This window comes from Oryctolagus cuniculus, chromosome 7, assembly GCF_964237555.1.
Source record: "Oryctolagus cuniculus chromosome 7, mOryCun1.1, whole genome shotgun sequence".
Lineage (NCBI taxonomy): Eukaryota > Metazoa > Chordata > Mammalia > Lagomorpha > Leporidae > Oryctolagus > Oryctolagus cuniculus.
In genome coordinates this window covers 22,015,279-22,030,863 of record NC_091438.1, presented here as the reverse complement: position 1 = coordinate 22,030,863, position 15,585 = coordinate 22,015,279, and the positions used below count along the sequence as shown (strand labels likewise).

Below are 15,585 nucleotides of genomic sequence, written 5' to 3'. Positions count from 1 at the left end.
TGTGCTGGCTCACTCCCCAAATGCCTGCAACAACCAGGACTGGGCTGGGCCAATGGCAAGAGCCAGAAACTCAACCTACATCTCCTGTGTGGTGGCAAAAACCCAATCACTTGCACCATCACTGTTGCCTCCCAGGGTCTGCCTTGGAAGAAAGCTGGGATTGGAAACCGAAGCCAGGAATCAAACCCAGGTACTCCAATATGGCATATGGAGTCTTTTTTTTTTTTTTTTTCGATTTATTTATTTATTTGAAAGTCAGTTACACAGAGAGAGAAGGAGAGGCAGAGAAAGAGAGAGGTCTTCCATTTGCTGGTTCACTCTCCAGTAGGCCACAACAGCCTGAGCTGAGCCAATCTGAAGCCAGGAGCCAGGAGCTTCTTTTGGGTCTCCCACATGGGTACAGGGGCCCAAGGGCTCGGGCCATCTTCTACTGCTTTCCCAGGCCATAGCAGAGAGCTGGGTCAGAAGTGGAGCAGCCGGGACTTGAACAGGTGCCCCTATGGGATGCCGGCACTGCAGGCGGCAGCTTTACCTGCTACGCCAAATCAAGCACCGGTTCTCCGGGGAGGTTCTGTTATCCAGAAAACTCAGCCTGGAAGACCTGCTTGTTTCCTGCCAGAGCTGGGGTGAGACGGCCACGGCAATTCTGGGTTACAGATCACTCACTTTCTTGGCTCAGTAGAAATCACCCTTCGGATGCTTACTGGGGACAGTATTTCCAAGAGTCTCTGCACATTTCCCTGCCTTGGTAAGATCGGGGAGGGCAGGGCTCACCATCTGATGGCTACCGAAGCACCAGAGCCTCTACCCTGGCCACGGTCCCAGGCCCAATTCACTCTCAGTCCAGAAGTGCCCTTCCCGGAGCGAGAGAGAAACAAGACCCACGCTCGCCACGGCTCACGCCGTGTCTGCCCGTCAGCCCCTGGTTCGTTGGAACATGAAGTGAGGGGAGTGTCTTGCTCTGTTTCCTTGTGACCCTTCCCCGCTCAGGCCATCCTGCCCACCTTCCACCTGGGCAGCTCCAGGTGGGCCCCGGACCCCCCAGGGAAGTGGCAGAGTGCCCGAAACGTTCCCATGGGCCATCCCCATGGATAACAACACGACTCTGCTCACCACTTGGCCAATGCAACTGGCTGATCAAGGATAACGTCTGCACTTAACATCAGAAGCATCAGCTTGGGTCATGAGACAAGGAAAAGGCCCCCCACGGTTTCTGAGGCTCCGTGCTGCTTCTCATCTCTCCTCCATTCCTGATTCTGTAGCTGGTGCTCATGCTAAGCAGCCGCCAAACCCCGGCCCAGCAGTTCCCAGACCACAAGAGCCCTTGACCCCCCCAAAAAAAAAGAAAAAAAAAAGCTAGGCCGAGAAGGAGACCCCTGAGCCCACGGTCCTCTGCTCTGCCCAGAGGAGCCACCCCAGGCTGCTGGATTCCCCCACCATCACCACCACCACCGAGCAGCCACCCACCCCCGCTGTGGGCTGCACCTGCGGAGCTCCGGCTGGCTCTGCTCCCACAGCCTTGCCTAGTGTCTGTTATCTTATTTACTGAAATCCGCCCGGCTCGGCTCTCACTCATGGGTGACTCATGAACTGAAGCCATGATTCTCAGACAGATGGCAGACTCCCTTAAAAGCAGCCATCGGGCAGGAAAATGCCACCACATCCCTCGCCCGCAAAGTAAGATCGCTACGGCATCCTAAGTCTGGTCTCGTGTTTTCTTCTGCTTTCTCCCAACCTCCCCCTGGGCCATAGCTCAGGAGGTAGGGGAGGGGAGATCCTATGGACAGGAGAAATCCTATGGACATGCCACGGTGACCTTTGGGAGAAGGCACCGGCAGCAGAACCACAGTGGAACACCAGATGGCCAGGGGGCACAGGCCTTGTACCGGCGTGATGGGCAGGGCGGGGGGAGGGCCAGGACTTGTCCATAATCTAGGACAGGTGGGGAACAGGTGGTGCTGCAGCGGCAAGGGGAGCTACACACCCCAAAGAAGCCAAAGCCTTGACGGGCAGGCGAAGTGATCAGACCTGGAGAATTCTAGAAAGCAGCCAGTCCCAGGGACTGCTCTGCAAAGTGTTCATCCCGCCAAGCTCTGCCTGGGCACACGGCAATGGAGCACTCACCCAAAGAGAGGAAAATACCATTAGTTAAGCATCTATTGCATGCTGGTAGTTGGCCCTTGGCCAGATGATCTTCCCACCGGCCCTGTGAGGCAGGTACCATTGTATGCATTTCTGAAAGAAAATCAGATACAGGCAAACAACATAATTTGCCCATGGTCCCCAGTTGGTGAATGACAGAACACGCTCGGCCACTTCCAGGCTGAAGACGAGCACCACCGAGTTCTTGATTCCATATTTTTCCCTTCACTCAAATTTTAGACCCTGAGGTCAGAATTCTGCAGCCTCAGTTAACCTAACCCCTCCGAGGGCTCTGGGGACCTAAGTCATGCTCATGGCAAAAACCATTTGGCTGGCAAGCACACAGAGCTTCCGGTTCCGGCTCCTACCTCTGGAGGCAGGTAGGCTGCTGAGACCTGGGGCGGAGAGCAGGCGGGGAGGCACAAAGCCTTACATGAGCTGCCTGGCTGGAGGTCCTACCCGGGTTTCCTGCTGAGTCACCACACCCACAGAGACCAGGTTTCTTGCCGAGTCACCACACCCACAGAAGAGTGCTGGGATGTGAGTTTTCACAGCCAGACATTCGCCACGTTGGCTGGGACAGCGCAGGCGGAGAGACAGCGCTGGAGTTGCCAGGGGGTCTGAGTGCGAACCACAGGTTGCCAGTTACTGGCTATGCAATCTCATTCCCATTCACGGAGCCTTATTTTCCTTGTGTAAAACCAGAGGGGAATAAAAACCCTCCAGGATCAAAATGAGCCTTAAAAAAATTCACATCCAGGAAGATGCCAAGTGTGGCACCCGGTGCCTAAGACATTGTCAATAAATATTTACTAAAATAAGCAATACAAACAGATAACAGCAATTTAAGAAATGACGTGAGGATAAATCCTTTTAAGAAATTAGGATCCTAGCTGACCGCCTAGGGAGTTATCAATCGACTCTACCTAGAACAAAACAATGTGAAAAACAAAAAGTATAGATATGAACCTAGATTAGCCCACAGACCGAGCACAAGTATAAGGGTTTGCTGCAAGACCAGTCTATGTGGCATTTTACCTGTCAAGGAAAGAAAAGGCCTATGGATTCAAAGAGTAGTGATGGGGCTGGAAAAATCCAAGGAAGATTCCACTAGTTGACAGTGGGGCTACAATGAGAAGCCAGAATGGAGCACCTGCACTTCTCCGGACACCCTCGCTACAAATACAGCACCGTCATCCCTGGAGCCAAGGCCAAGTGTCTAAGTGACTGGGCCACAGGACTCGGGAGTTTGTTTCATCTGAGCGTCGGCTCGAATGGCAGCAGAGGGACAAGGCCTGATGAGAATTCGGGCCTGAGAGATAACAGCAGATAAAACCGTGGCCACGGTGGGGTCTTGTCCGCCCAACCCCAGCCCACCAGCCTCCCACTCCCTGTAGAAAGACCAGACGTCTCAAGACGTCTGCCCAGCCTACCCACTCTGTGACTTTGCGCAAAGCAAGAATATTAAGTACCTTAAATAATCTTAGATTTTTCCATTATGTTCCTTGAGTGAATTTAACCTGTTAACCCCCTTCCTTCTGTAAAAAAGGAGTTTGTACCTGACTCAAGGCCTAATGTTGGGCTAAAAAAAAAATATCCAAAAACTCCCACTTTGGATGTCTGTAGCCTTGGAAGTCCCCCATGCAAACCGGGAAAGCAGCTGGTAAGGGAGGAAGCCCCTGCCCCCCCCCCCCCCCCCGAGCCCGCAGTGCCTGCCTGCCGAGTCAGTCACGCAGATCGCTGGAGCCTGGCTGGGGGGTTATGGGCTGCACCCGTTTACCTCCCGGCTGGCCCTTCTGCATTACTTTTATCTGGTCGTACCCGATGGGCCCTGAAATTCTCCTCTGTGTAGTTTCGGGGTCTCCTCTGCTCTCAAACAGGAGCCTCCTGTCTGTGTCCTGGTTGTAGCCCCTGGGGCCTTAGGCAGTCCCCGCTGAGCCCAGCCCTTCCACGAAGCCCTCTCCCAGCTGAGCCCACGCCACCTCCCCTGCCCCTCAACTCCCCTGCCGCTGAAACTCAGTGCTTGGTTCTCTGCCAGCGCATGACCCCTGCACTTTTTTAGCATCGCCTTTGCCCATGACCTGGACAGCAAATTCAGAAGTATAGCCCCAAGCCACATGCTGCTGTCCCAGCCCCTACCAGGTCACTCCCACCGCCAGGACCCAGGCACCAGGAGCCAGACTCTCAAGCTGAACCGCACTCAGCGTGCACACACGCCCCTCTGAATCCAGCCCTTTGCAGCCTGGCGCTCTGCTTGTGGCGGTGCACATCCATCCAGGTGAAGGCTCTGGGCCCTCCTGCTCCCCGCCAGGGAGCACAGCCGTCTCCCTCTCCTCTTTCCCTTCCCCCAAGTCGAACATGCAACAAGTAAGCTTTCGAGAGCGCCACCCTCCCAACACCCATGGTGAACGGAGTCCGGAGAGGCAACACACGGACTATCCCCCAGCTCCCCACAGGGGCCCCCACCTTTACCTTTTGGGTCAGGTTGAACGAGTGATGACTCAGGAGAGGGAGAGGTGGAGGATGACAACTTAGCTAAGATTTCTGCCCTTGCAAGGGACTTCAAGGCAGGGGAAGCACATGGGGAGGGGGCCCTGCACTCAGGACCCCGCCACGGGCAGCCCTGCCTCCCTACCCCCCACCCCCCACCCCGCAGCAGCCAGGCAGGGAGGAGACACAGCCTCCAGGAACAGGGATGAACACGCCCACACACAGACCACCTTCACTAGTCATTCCCCTTAAATCTCCAAGAAAAAGTTATGTAAGGGGAAGCCACACAGCCCCGAAGGGGAGAGGGAACATTTTGTTCAGCCCTGGGGTATTTAATTGAATAAGAGGCTCCTAGAGAACAAAGCGAGAATCCAGCGTCAGTCTCGCATACAGAGAGACAAAGCATCAGGAGGGGAGAAGCACACGCAGGCGCCCCACCGTTCCCCGTGCACCTCGGCATCCAGGCCCGGAAGGGCTGCTTGCTTACTCGGCTCCAGGGGTTCTGGAGGTCTCCTCTTCTCGCAGGAAGCGCAGGGCTGCCCGGTGCTGGGAGGCAGGTCACAGGCGACAGGACAGGAACAGCTCCCGGCTCTGACAAACCCTGCTGCTTCCCTCCGAGGGCCCATCAGAGCCGGGCTGTCCCAGCCCCTTCAGCAAAGGTCATGTCTAGGTTCGGCTGCTCTCGGAGCTGTCGCCACTGCACGTTTGCAACAGATGGGGCCCGGGGCTGGGCGTGTTCCCAGTCCCCACCGCGGCGCAACAAGCGGCTGGCAGACAGCATGAGCCGGCCTGAGACAGCGCAGGCGACAGTCGTGCCGGCTAGAGCTGGTTTGCTGCTCGAGAGGCAGGCAGAGCTCGGGCGGATACCCTCATTGATGGGACTGCAGCAGTCTCTCATTACCACCTGTGTCAGGGCTGCCGGGGAGCTAACTCCGGAGCACACAGGCAAGCCAGCAGGAGGGAGGGCTGAGCCGGAGCTTTTAAAAAGACAGGCTGCAGGGGAATGAAGGCAGGACCCAGGCCGATGAGACAGCAGTTGAGGCAGCTGGGCTCGGGGGGCTTCTGGCCAGCACTGCCCCTTCCTCACTTTCTTCAAAGGCTGGACACAGGCAGAGCAAAACGGCATGTGGGTTTCAGAAATCCACACTCCCTGGGAATTCCTGTCCTCGGAGGAAACAGAACCCAGTTTTTTCTCTAGCAAGAAGCAACAAGAATGGCTACGGCCCCCCGCAAGCTCTTAGGGATGTCTTCATTGACACCAGGTCCCCAACGCCTACCAGACAACCTGCAGACATCCAGAAGGCAGCGCGGCCCCTGCCTATGCTGTGGACTGAGTTTTATTCTCTATGCTCTGATGCTTTGGTCTGAGGGTCTTCCCAGGCGTAGCCAATGCCTAGAGAGTAAGTAACTCCCTGTGAGCTCACCGTTCCTGTGCAAACCGACTCGTCCAGAGCCTCACCCCTCCCACCTCCGCTGTGGGGGCTCTCAAGCCCTGGGCCGCTATGCCTCTGCCCTGACCACCCCCAAGACAGGGACCAGACAGCCAGGAACAGCCCCCACGCACACCTCAGAGCCCATGCAATTCAGACTCACCCACTCCTTCCCATGCAACCACAAGGAACGCTCCTGGGCCCTTTTGCCCCTTGCTCTCCTCTGCCTCATGCCTGAGGCTAGTGCTGGTCGGTGCGGCCCTGCGTGACCCTGCGTGGCCCTGCGTGGCCCATGTGGCCCTGCGTGGCGCTGCCTGGTGTCCTGAACCTCCTATTTCCAGAGATCTGTGAGGATAATAACTGCCCTGTCAGGGTCTTGCCACGCCTGATTCAAACAAGTCCCAAGTGCGCTTTGAAGAATGCTCTAAGGGATGCATAACTGGTTGGAAACAAGCTGAGCCTCAATCATTAGGCAAAAGCGCAGGTCCCCACTTGAGCAGCCTGCGATGTTGATTATTACATGCAATTGCTAATGACTTGGATTTCCAGCAATGGAGGCAGTGCCTCGAAAGACAGTGTTCAAGGGGAGGAGGGTTCTTCCAGAGGCTGTGACCCAAGGGCTGTGATGAAATGGGCAAATTTGCAGCTCTGGGAAGACAGGCGGCAGTGAAGAATGGGAAACACGAATGTGAACAGCGTATGCAGAGGGCCAATGAAAGAACGTCACGTGGCCGCCTACCAAGGCTGATGAAAAAAAGACACCCACTGGGGCCCGGCACTGTGGTGTAGTAGGCTAAGCTTCCCTATGGGTGCCGGTTCGAGTCTCGGCTGCTCCATTTCTGATCCGGCTCTCTGCTGTGGCCTGGGAAAGCAGTAGTAGATGGTCCAAGTCCTTGGGCCCCTTCACCCACGTGGGAGACCCAGAAGAAGCTCCTGGCTCTCGACTTTGCATCGGCCCAGCTCCATTTTGGGAGTGAACCAGTGGATGGAAGACCTTTTTTCTCTGTCTGTCTCTGTCTGTCTCTGTCTCTCTCTCTCTCTCTCTCTCTCTCTCTCTCTGTAACAATAACTCTCAAGTAAATAATAAAAATTTTTTAAAAAAAGAAAGACAACCACCGAGTAAGCACGGGGGCTTTGGGAGACTGCTGACGGGGTTGGGAGTCCATGTCTTATTAAGGGCACTGGCAGTGCAGGAGGGTAACACACACTTCTTGCCCATCTCATGGTTCCTTCTGACACGGCAGAGGTGAGTGGCGTCTGGTGTAGGGACGAGATCTCCAGGAGTCCAGGGAGCTGGCCTCACCTGTGGCCGTCCCAAGCAGACAGGCTTGGAGCTCCTCTTGAAGCCTCAACTCTGTTTTCGTGTTTGTTGATGGAACAACGTGTTACATGATGTAGCTCAAGGTCCTTTCCAGCCCTAAGCACCAATGTTCTGTGACCACAGCTCAGGCCCAAGTCATGGCTAAGGCATTTCTCTGAGCCTCCAACCCTCTTCTGGAAAAACAACCTGAGTGGAAATACTTGCTCAATGCATCTCCCAGGGCTGCTGTTGGGATAATGGATGAACAGGCATTCTGGACAGAAATAAGCGTCGGCTTGGGATATGCGAGATGACTCTGGAACCAGAAGGCAGTACTGGCATAAACGCGAGGCTTAGCAAACAGCTGGCTCTGTATAGCCATGAGCAAAGGGCCGACATCCTGTGGCCAGCCCCCGGGGCGAGGATGCGAGAGGCCAGCTGCAGAGCTGGCCAATCTCAACACCGTCCCCTGCTGATTCTAGCCTTGCTGGGTGAGCTGGGCTTGTTTTATTTTCTGTGTGCTTTATTCCAAAGCACACAAACAGGCCTGTGGAAAAAAGCCCAATTCGTTTTGCTTGGAAAAACTGGGAATGCCAAGGGAATGAGGGCCACGATTCAGAAGACAGGAAGGCTCAGCGACACTCAGAGATGAGCACGGGGTGTGCTGATTCCCTGCAGCTCCGAGGGAGGGGCGGGGGCTGTCTCCATCATGGGCTGTCTCCATCACGCCAAGCCAACGGCTCTGCTCATGCCCTTGACCTCTTCCGGGGCCACTCCCACCACCTGCCTGGACTCTCCTGCGCTCACCTTGGTGAGTCTCACTTCCCCTTCAGGCTCTGAGCGGTCCCTCTTCCCAGACGTGGTCCAGTAGATCAAGGACACCTAGGAGAGCCTGCAGGCCACTGTTGGTGCAAAGGGCTACTCCCAGAACGGGGAGGGACACAGCCCTCCCTGACCTATCTCCCTCACTAATTAACCTCCCTGAACGCTGTCTTCCAGGCGTCATTCTACACTTGATCCTAGCCGAAAGGCCGAGAAGCGATCCCAGGTATGATTCTTGGCACCTTCACCAGGCCAAAAAAGAACAGAGCAGACCTGAAACCCTTCGCTCACTCCCTGCTACCTACAGAACGAACCCTGATCTTTCAGTGTGAGACACTGGCCCACGGGGACCCTTTGGCCTCACAGCCTTGCCCAATCTGCCCATCAGAGCCCTCAAGGGCCCCTGAGCACCCCCACAGGCACCCACAGATCTGCATCCCCCGATGCCCTTCCCTCCCATCGGTAGGCTGTGGCTCAACTCCTCTGCCGAAATTGATTTTCTTACTGTACTTCCAGTACTGAGCATTTTGCGTGAGCTGTCTCAACCTGCACAACACGTCCACAGACTGATTGACAGCCAGGACATCGAGGCTCTGAGAGGCGGAGTCACCAAGGTTGCAACTCCCGGATGGGTTCGTGGTGACATTTTCCTCCAGAACCTGGCTCTGTGCCACGCTGTCCTAGCGCTTCACACACACCGCATGCCCCTTACTTATTTGCTTTTGCCTATGTGTAACTTTGGGTTTTCCTGTGGCCCAGGCTCGTTCATTGCTTGTGTGATCAGAGTAAAAGGAATAGGGGTCAGCGCTGTGGCGTAGTGGGTAAAGCCACCACCTTCAGTGCCGGCATCCCATATGGGCACCGGTTCTAGTCCCCGCTGCTCCTCTTCCCATCCAGCTCTCTGCTGTGGCCTGGGAAGGCAGTGGAAGATGGCCCACGTGCTTGGGCCCCTGCACCCACGTGGGAGACCTAGAAGAATCTCCTGGCTCCTGGCTTCAGATCAGTGCAGCTCCAGCCATCGCAGCCAACTGGGGAGTGAACCAGCAGATGGAAGACTTCTCTCTCTCTCTCTCTCTCTGCCTCTCCTTCTCTCTCTATGTAACTCTGTCAAATGAATGAATACATAAATCTTAAAAAAAAAAAAAAAGGGAATACGCTCCCACTCTCCGTGTTGGTCACTGCCCTGCCCACCCTGAAGAATGTCAGGAATGAACAGGGAGTCTCTGCCATGATAAGGAAGGATTAGACACCACTGGGTGTGCAAATCGGGGTGTCACCACGTCTGCTAGGATGGAGTCACACGTTGTGCTGTTATGAGATGACAGAAAAATTGAAATGCCAGCTTCCAAGAATTGCAAGTGACTTAAGACTCTCCAACTGTGCACAGTATTGCCTGAGCTGGGTAAGGGCAGAAACGTATGCATGTGCGCATACGTGCAGAAACCGTGCCTCCTAAACCCTGCCCCTGAATCACAGACCTGGGTTAGATTCTTCAGCATCCCAGGGATCCAGCACGAATCCTTGCCAAGTCCCGGGTCATCATTAGCCTTGAGCTTAAAAGTCAGATTCTGCATGCCAGGCACCCCTGGGATGAGGCCCCCACTTCACATGACCAAGTGATTGCAGCCCTAACAACAATAGACTCCCCACAGCCCTGTGTGCAGAGCCAGCCACAGCACAAGGCCCTCACAGGCAACATGCAGAGGGCTAATAGCAACTACCCCAAAGCCGAGACGCTGCTCAGTTAAGCCTTGATTCCTGCTATAGGGGCTGTCACTGTCCCCACCCTCACAGTTAAAGTCCGGGGCCTGGAAGAGGTGTGCAAGCCAGAGGCAGGCAATGGAGCTGGGGAGATGCTGAGACCAGAGGGGGCCCCTGGGTCCAGTGCCTGGGTGCTGGCTTCACTGGCCACACTTACACTACACTGGGAAGCCTGGCAGCCCAGGAGAGGAGGCGTGGGCTGGGCCACCCTGTGGGGACAACAACATCTGAGCTCCACCAGGCAAGAGGGCTGCGACAGGCTGGTACTTTACTTTGGAACTCCCTTTGACAAATAGTTCGAGTACAGTGTCCTTATACTCGCTCACTGCACAGAACAGGTTGGGGGTGGTTTGGTAGCCTTTGAAATACCCTAACTGGGAACCAACCCGCCAACATCCCTGTTGAAATCTGGAGCGGAGGGCTTGCATATCAGCTCCGGGACAGTTAGAAGCAGTTTTTCAGGGCGGATGATGCTGTGGCACAGAGGGTTGGCCACATTCCCATATCAGAGTGCCCGGTTCAAGTCTGGGCTCCTGCATTCCCAACCCAGCTTCCTGCTAACGCATCTTGGAATGAAGCAGGTGGTGGCCCAAGTACTTGGATTCCTGTCATCCATTCGGGAGATTTAGATGGAGCTCTTGGCTCCTGGCTTTAGCCTGGCCCAATCCTGGCTGTTGACAGGCATTTGGAGAGTGAACCAGCAGATGGAAGATTTTTTTTTCTCTTTCTCTCTGCCTTTCAAATAAATGTTTTTAAGAAATGCCTTTACACTGGTGAAATGAGTGGTGCTCAGGGTAAGTGTGGCGGCAGGAGGCAGTGCAGGCTGCGGCCCCCTTGAACAAGCCTGATGGAGGTCCTGGCCAGCTCAGCAGCCGACCTGAGCCGCAGTCCTCGAGCCCAGCAGCCATCCGTCCCATGCTAAGGACACTTTTGGGTCCTGCTCGGGGTTATTCTGCCAATGGGTAGTGGCGACAGCTACAGGAACTGATTGGACCTGCTATCTAAAGTCACCTCCAGGATTTTGGCAAACTCTGGTTTAACGCCGGGGCTGGTGTTGTGGGACCTGCAGTGCCGGCATCCCATATGGGCTCTGGTTTAAGTCCTGGCTGCTCCACTTCTGATCCAGCTCTCTGCTATGGCCTGGGAAAGCAGTAGAAGATGGCCCAAGTCCTTGGGCCCCTGCACCCACGTGGGAGACCCGGAAGAGGCTCCTGGCTCCTGGCTTCAGATCAGTGCAGCTCCAGCCATCACAGCCCTCTGGGGCGTGAACCAGCGGATGGAGGACCTCTCTCTCTCTCTCTCTCTCTCTCTCTCTCTCTCTCCCCCCTTCTGCCACTCTGTAACTCTGCCTTTCAAATAAATTAATAAATCTTTACTTCATGTGACAGATCAGCCAGTCCTGGTACAGGGGGATGTACAACCTCACCCACCTCCATCCCTGGAGAGCACCAGTATTTACCAAAGTCACAGGATATTTGCAGAACCACCTGAGATGAGAACAGCTGGCCATGTAGCCACTCCCTGGCTTCCTCCATCAGACAGGACCAGCACTCCTGAAACTCCCAGCATGCAAAGCCTCTTGGAATCATCAAGATCTGATGCCCTTATCTTAAAGGCAAAGGTACAAAATCAAACTAGAACCCCTGAAGGGTTAACAGTCTTTCCCTCTTTCAACACCAACTCTCAACACCTGAAGGTCTCAGGAGACTTGGCTACCGCTGGGATCCTCACAGGTGGAACCAGCTCCCGGGCCCCACGCTGCCCTGAGCCTCAGCTGTGGGAGAGGGGCCCCAATCCCTCGGTCCGCAGCAGCGCTGTGCACACCGAGCCCACAGGCGGGGGCCTCGGCGGCTGGCCTGTATTCAGGAGTAGGCCATCTACTGCACTGTGGGCTCGCCTGTCAAATAAGCTAACGTGCAGCAAACTGTAAGTCCCTGGGCAGTGACTGGGAGCTGCTGACAAGGCCCAGACTGGGACCCAGGCGCTCATGGCTCTCCCTCGCTGCACGTGGTGAGGAGGAGACTGGGCTGCCCACAGGGAAGTGGCCCGAGACGTTCCACGTGGCTCCATGGTAACTTCCTCCACTGCAGCCTGATGGTATAAGCCAGTGGGTGCACCACCCAAGGGACCCGATTCAGAGCAGGAAGCAGTGTCACTCACGCTAGCAGCAGCAGCAACCATTTTTAAAATAATCCGATGCCCACCCAAAGGCGCACTGATGGATTTAGGGTGAACCAGACACAGGCTTGAGACACCCTGGGATTTACAGAACTCCCATCCGCGTGCCAGGTCTGTGCCGGGGTGCTGGACATAAGAACATGAGGGAGACGCCGCCCCCCACCTCATGGCCTGCAGGGAAGTTGTAGGGACAAGAGTCACTGTCACTTCGTGTGCTACAAACCACAGCCACCATAGACGTTCCCAGAGGGGAGTGGCTGCTTTGGAAGGAAGTTATAAAAATGAGTTTCAGTGGTCGGTGCTGTGACATAGCCAGTAAAGCCGCCGCCTGCAGTGCAGGCATCCCATATGGGCGCTGGTTCTAATCCCAGCTGCTCCACTTCCAATGCAGCTCTCTGCTATGGCCTGGGAAAGCAGCACAAGAAGGCTCAAGTCCTTGCGCCCCTGCACTCACGTGGGAGACCCAGAAGAAGCTCCTGGCTCCTGGCTTCAGATCAGTGCAGCTCCAGCCATCGCAGCCAATTGGGGAGTGAACCAGCAGATGGAAGACCTCCCTCTCTCTCTCTCTTTCTCTCTCTCTCTCTGCCTCTCCTTCTCTCTGTGTGTAACTCTTTCAAATAAATAAATCTGAAAAAAAAATGGGTTTCACAGGGTCTGTCGTTGTGGTGCATATGGCTTAAACTGCTGCTGGTGACACCAGCATCCCATGTTGGAGCGCCAGTTAGAGTCCTGGTTACTCTGTTTCCAACTCAGCTCCCTGCTAATGCTCCTGGGAGGGCAGTGGAAGATGGCTCCAGTGCTTGGGCCCCTGCACCTCCGTGAGAGACGCGCATGGAGTTTCTGGTTACTGGAACTTTGGTCTGGTCCTGACCTGACTGTTGTGGCCTTTTGGGGAGTGACCCAGTGGGTGGAAGATCTGTCTCTCTGTCTCTCTCTCATTCAGTCTTTCAGATAAACCTTTTTTTTTTTTTTTGACAGGCAGAGTGGACAGTGAGAGAGAGAGACAGAGAAAAGTCTTCCTTTTGCCATTGGTTCACCCTCCAATGGCCGCCGCAGCCGGCACATCGCACTGATCCGAAGCCAGGAGCCAGGTGCTTCTCCTGGTTTCCCATGGGGTGCAGGGCCCAAGCACTTGGGCCATCCTCCACTGCACTCCCTGGCCACAGCAGAAAGCTGGCCTGGAAGAGGAGCAACCAGGACAGAATCCGGCGCCCCGACCGGGACTAGAACCCTGTGTGCCTGCGCCGCTAGGCAGAGGATTAGCCTATTGAGCCGCAGCGCCGGCCTCAGATAAACCTTTTTAAAAAGGGTTTGAATGATAAGACTGGGGTAAGGAGAACTGGGTAAAACTGGAGGCTTTGGGGGCTGTCATTGTGGCTAAGCCACTGCCCAAGACATCGGCATCCCATATGTGCACTGCTTTGTGTCCTGGCTGCTCCACTTCCTACCCAGCTCCCTGCTAACAATCTGTGAAGGCAGTGGAACATGGGCCACATACGTGGGCCCCTGCACCCACATGGGAGACCCAGAAGAAGCTCCTAGCTCCTGGCCATCTAGGGAGTAAACCAGCAGATGGAACATCCCTCTCTCTGTGTCTCTCCCTCTCTCTATAACTCTGCTTTTCCAATAAATAAATCTTTAAAAGACAGACAGACAGACAGACAGACAGACACTGGAAGCACTGTTATTTCCTCACATTTTGGAAACTAGTGCCTTCTCCTCCTTTGGCCCCAGACTCACTGCCAAGGCTCTGGAAGGCTCTGGAAGACTCTGGAAGGCCCAGCAACTTGGTCTTCTTTTTAAGCCAGGAGCCAGGATTGCCCCAGACTCAGCTCATCCACAGCCGAAGACCGGCTGGCTGCAGTGCGAGCCCAGCTCGGCTCTGGCCCGTGCTTGAGTTCAGGACATCTGTGACCTAAAACGGCCTCAGTGGCACCACCGAACAGAAGGCTCCGGCTGCTTGGGTGGTGGGAGGCCAGGCTGTCCCTCACCAGGCACCAGGCTCCTGGTTTAATTGAAATCAACAAAGGAGTAAAGCAATTTTTCTCTGCAGCCTGTGACAATGCCCCTGAGCGCGTCCTCCTTAGACAAACTGGACTTGCCCTACCCAGCCCGCTGCAGGAGACGAGTCCCCTGTTCCTTGGGCCTCCTTTCCCCTCCCTCCCTCCCTTCCCTTCTTCTTTGTAAATTCATTTGAAAGTCAGAGAGAGAGAGAGAGACAGATAGGCCGTCCACCTGTTGTCCACTCCCCAAATGCCTGCAACAGCCAGGGCTTGGCCAGGCCAAAGCCAGAACCCTCGAACTCAATATGGGTCCCCCCGCCCCCGCAGTGAGTGGCGGGACCCAAGTACTAGAGCCATCACCTGTCACCTTCCAGGGTGCGCACATTAGCAGGGAGCTGGAAACAAAGCCAGGCTTCAACCCCAGGCAACACCAAACAGGATTTGGGCACACAAGCAGAGATCTGTTACACCAAACGCCCACGCCTTATGCTACTACTTTTCTACAGGTTCAAATCCCAGCTTTGCCAGTTCCTAGCTCTGTGACCTTGGCTAAGTCATTGACCTTCTCTGTGCCTCAGTTTCCTCAACTATAAAATGGGATTCATACTAATGATACCTGCCCCTCTGGGTTCTTGTAAGACTTACATCAGTGTGTGTGTGTGTGTGTGTGTGTGTGCACATACACGCATACACATTCACATGCACACGCATACACAGAGGTGCTGTTTTCTGGGCTCTAGGGAGGTTAACAGAGCTTGGAGGCCTATGGGAAAAACCTGGGAGGAAACTCAGTCTGCTTCATGGTGACGCAGGCATTAGCGAGGCCCCGTGTGGGTCTCACCTATGACCACCGCCGCTTGAGAAAGCCACAGACACTGCACCTTGGGCAGCAGAGGAAACAGCAGGAAGTACACAGGAGAAAGCTCCGGAAACACACATGTGCGGTCCCCTGTGGGTGGGAGGACGTTCGAGCGGCACTGGGGCTGGGGGCAGAGCCATCGATGCCTGGGGAGCCTCTGAGTCAGGGGGAGGTGCACTTGGAAGGGGCATCGGGGTGGGGGTGGGCCCCCCTTCCTCAGCTGGGTGGGCTCAGCCAAGGACAGCCCAGCCCTGAGGAGGCTTTGGATGCAGGCAGTGGGAACAAGGCAGAAGGCATCTCCTGCCACCAATGGGACAGACAAGGCTCAGGAAGCCCAGACAGGGAGGGAGGGGTGTGTGTGTGTGCGTGCACGCGCACAGGCGGAGTGGGGGTCCTGGGGAGGGAAAGCCAGGAGAGAAGGTGAGTGGACCCCATGTCTGGGCTAAGGATTTGAGGGCAGCTGGAGTCCCTGGCAGAGCCCCTCGGCTCAGTGACCTGGTGGCTGGGTGCAGCCAGCCTCGGGGAGCAGTCCCCTTAGGATGTGACCCGCACTCCGAGTTGGGTGACCCAAGACTGCCTCCTTCTCCCCAGGCCAGATAC

General features: G+C 55.5%; 1 protein-coding gene across 7 annotated transcripts in view; it reads right to left on the bottom strand.

Moving 5' to 3' along the window:
- PRKAG2 (protein kinase AMP-activated non-catalytic subunit gamma 2) overlaps positions 1-15,585 on the bottom strand; it is a 311,916-nt gene that overhangs the window by 250,197 nt on the left and 46,134 nt on the right. Inside the window, exon 1 of one of the 7 annotated variants that reach the window (XM_051857061.2) lies at positions 5,120-5,345. The exons of 4 other annotated variants lie outside the window; for them this stretch is intronic. In XM_051857061.2, coding sequence (XP_051713021.1) covers positions 5,120-5,258 — 139 coding nt within the window. In that variant the 5' untranslated portion in view covers positions 5,259-5,345. Of the gene's footprint in view, positions 1-5,119; positions 5,346-15,585 lie in introns of those variants that run through there. 2 more of the 7 variants (XM_051857060.2, XM_051857066.2) reach the window with 2 other exon arrangements.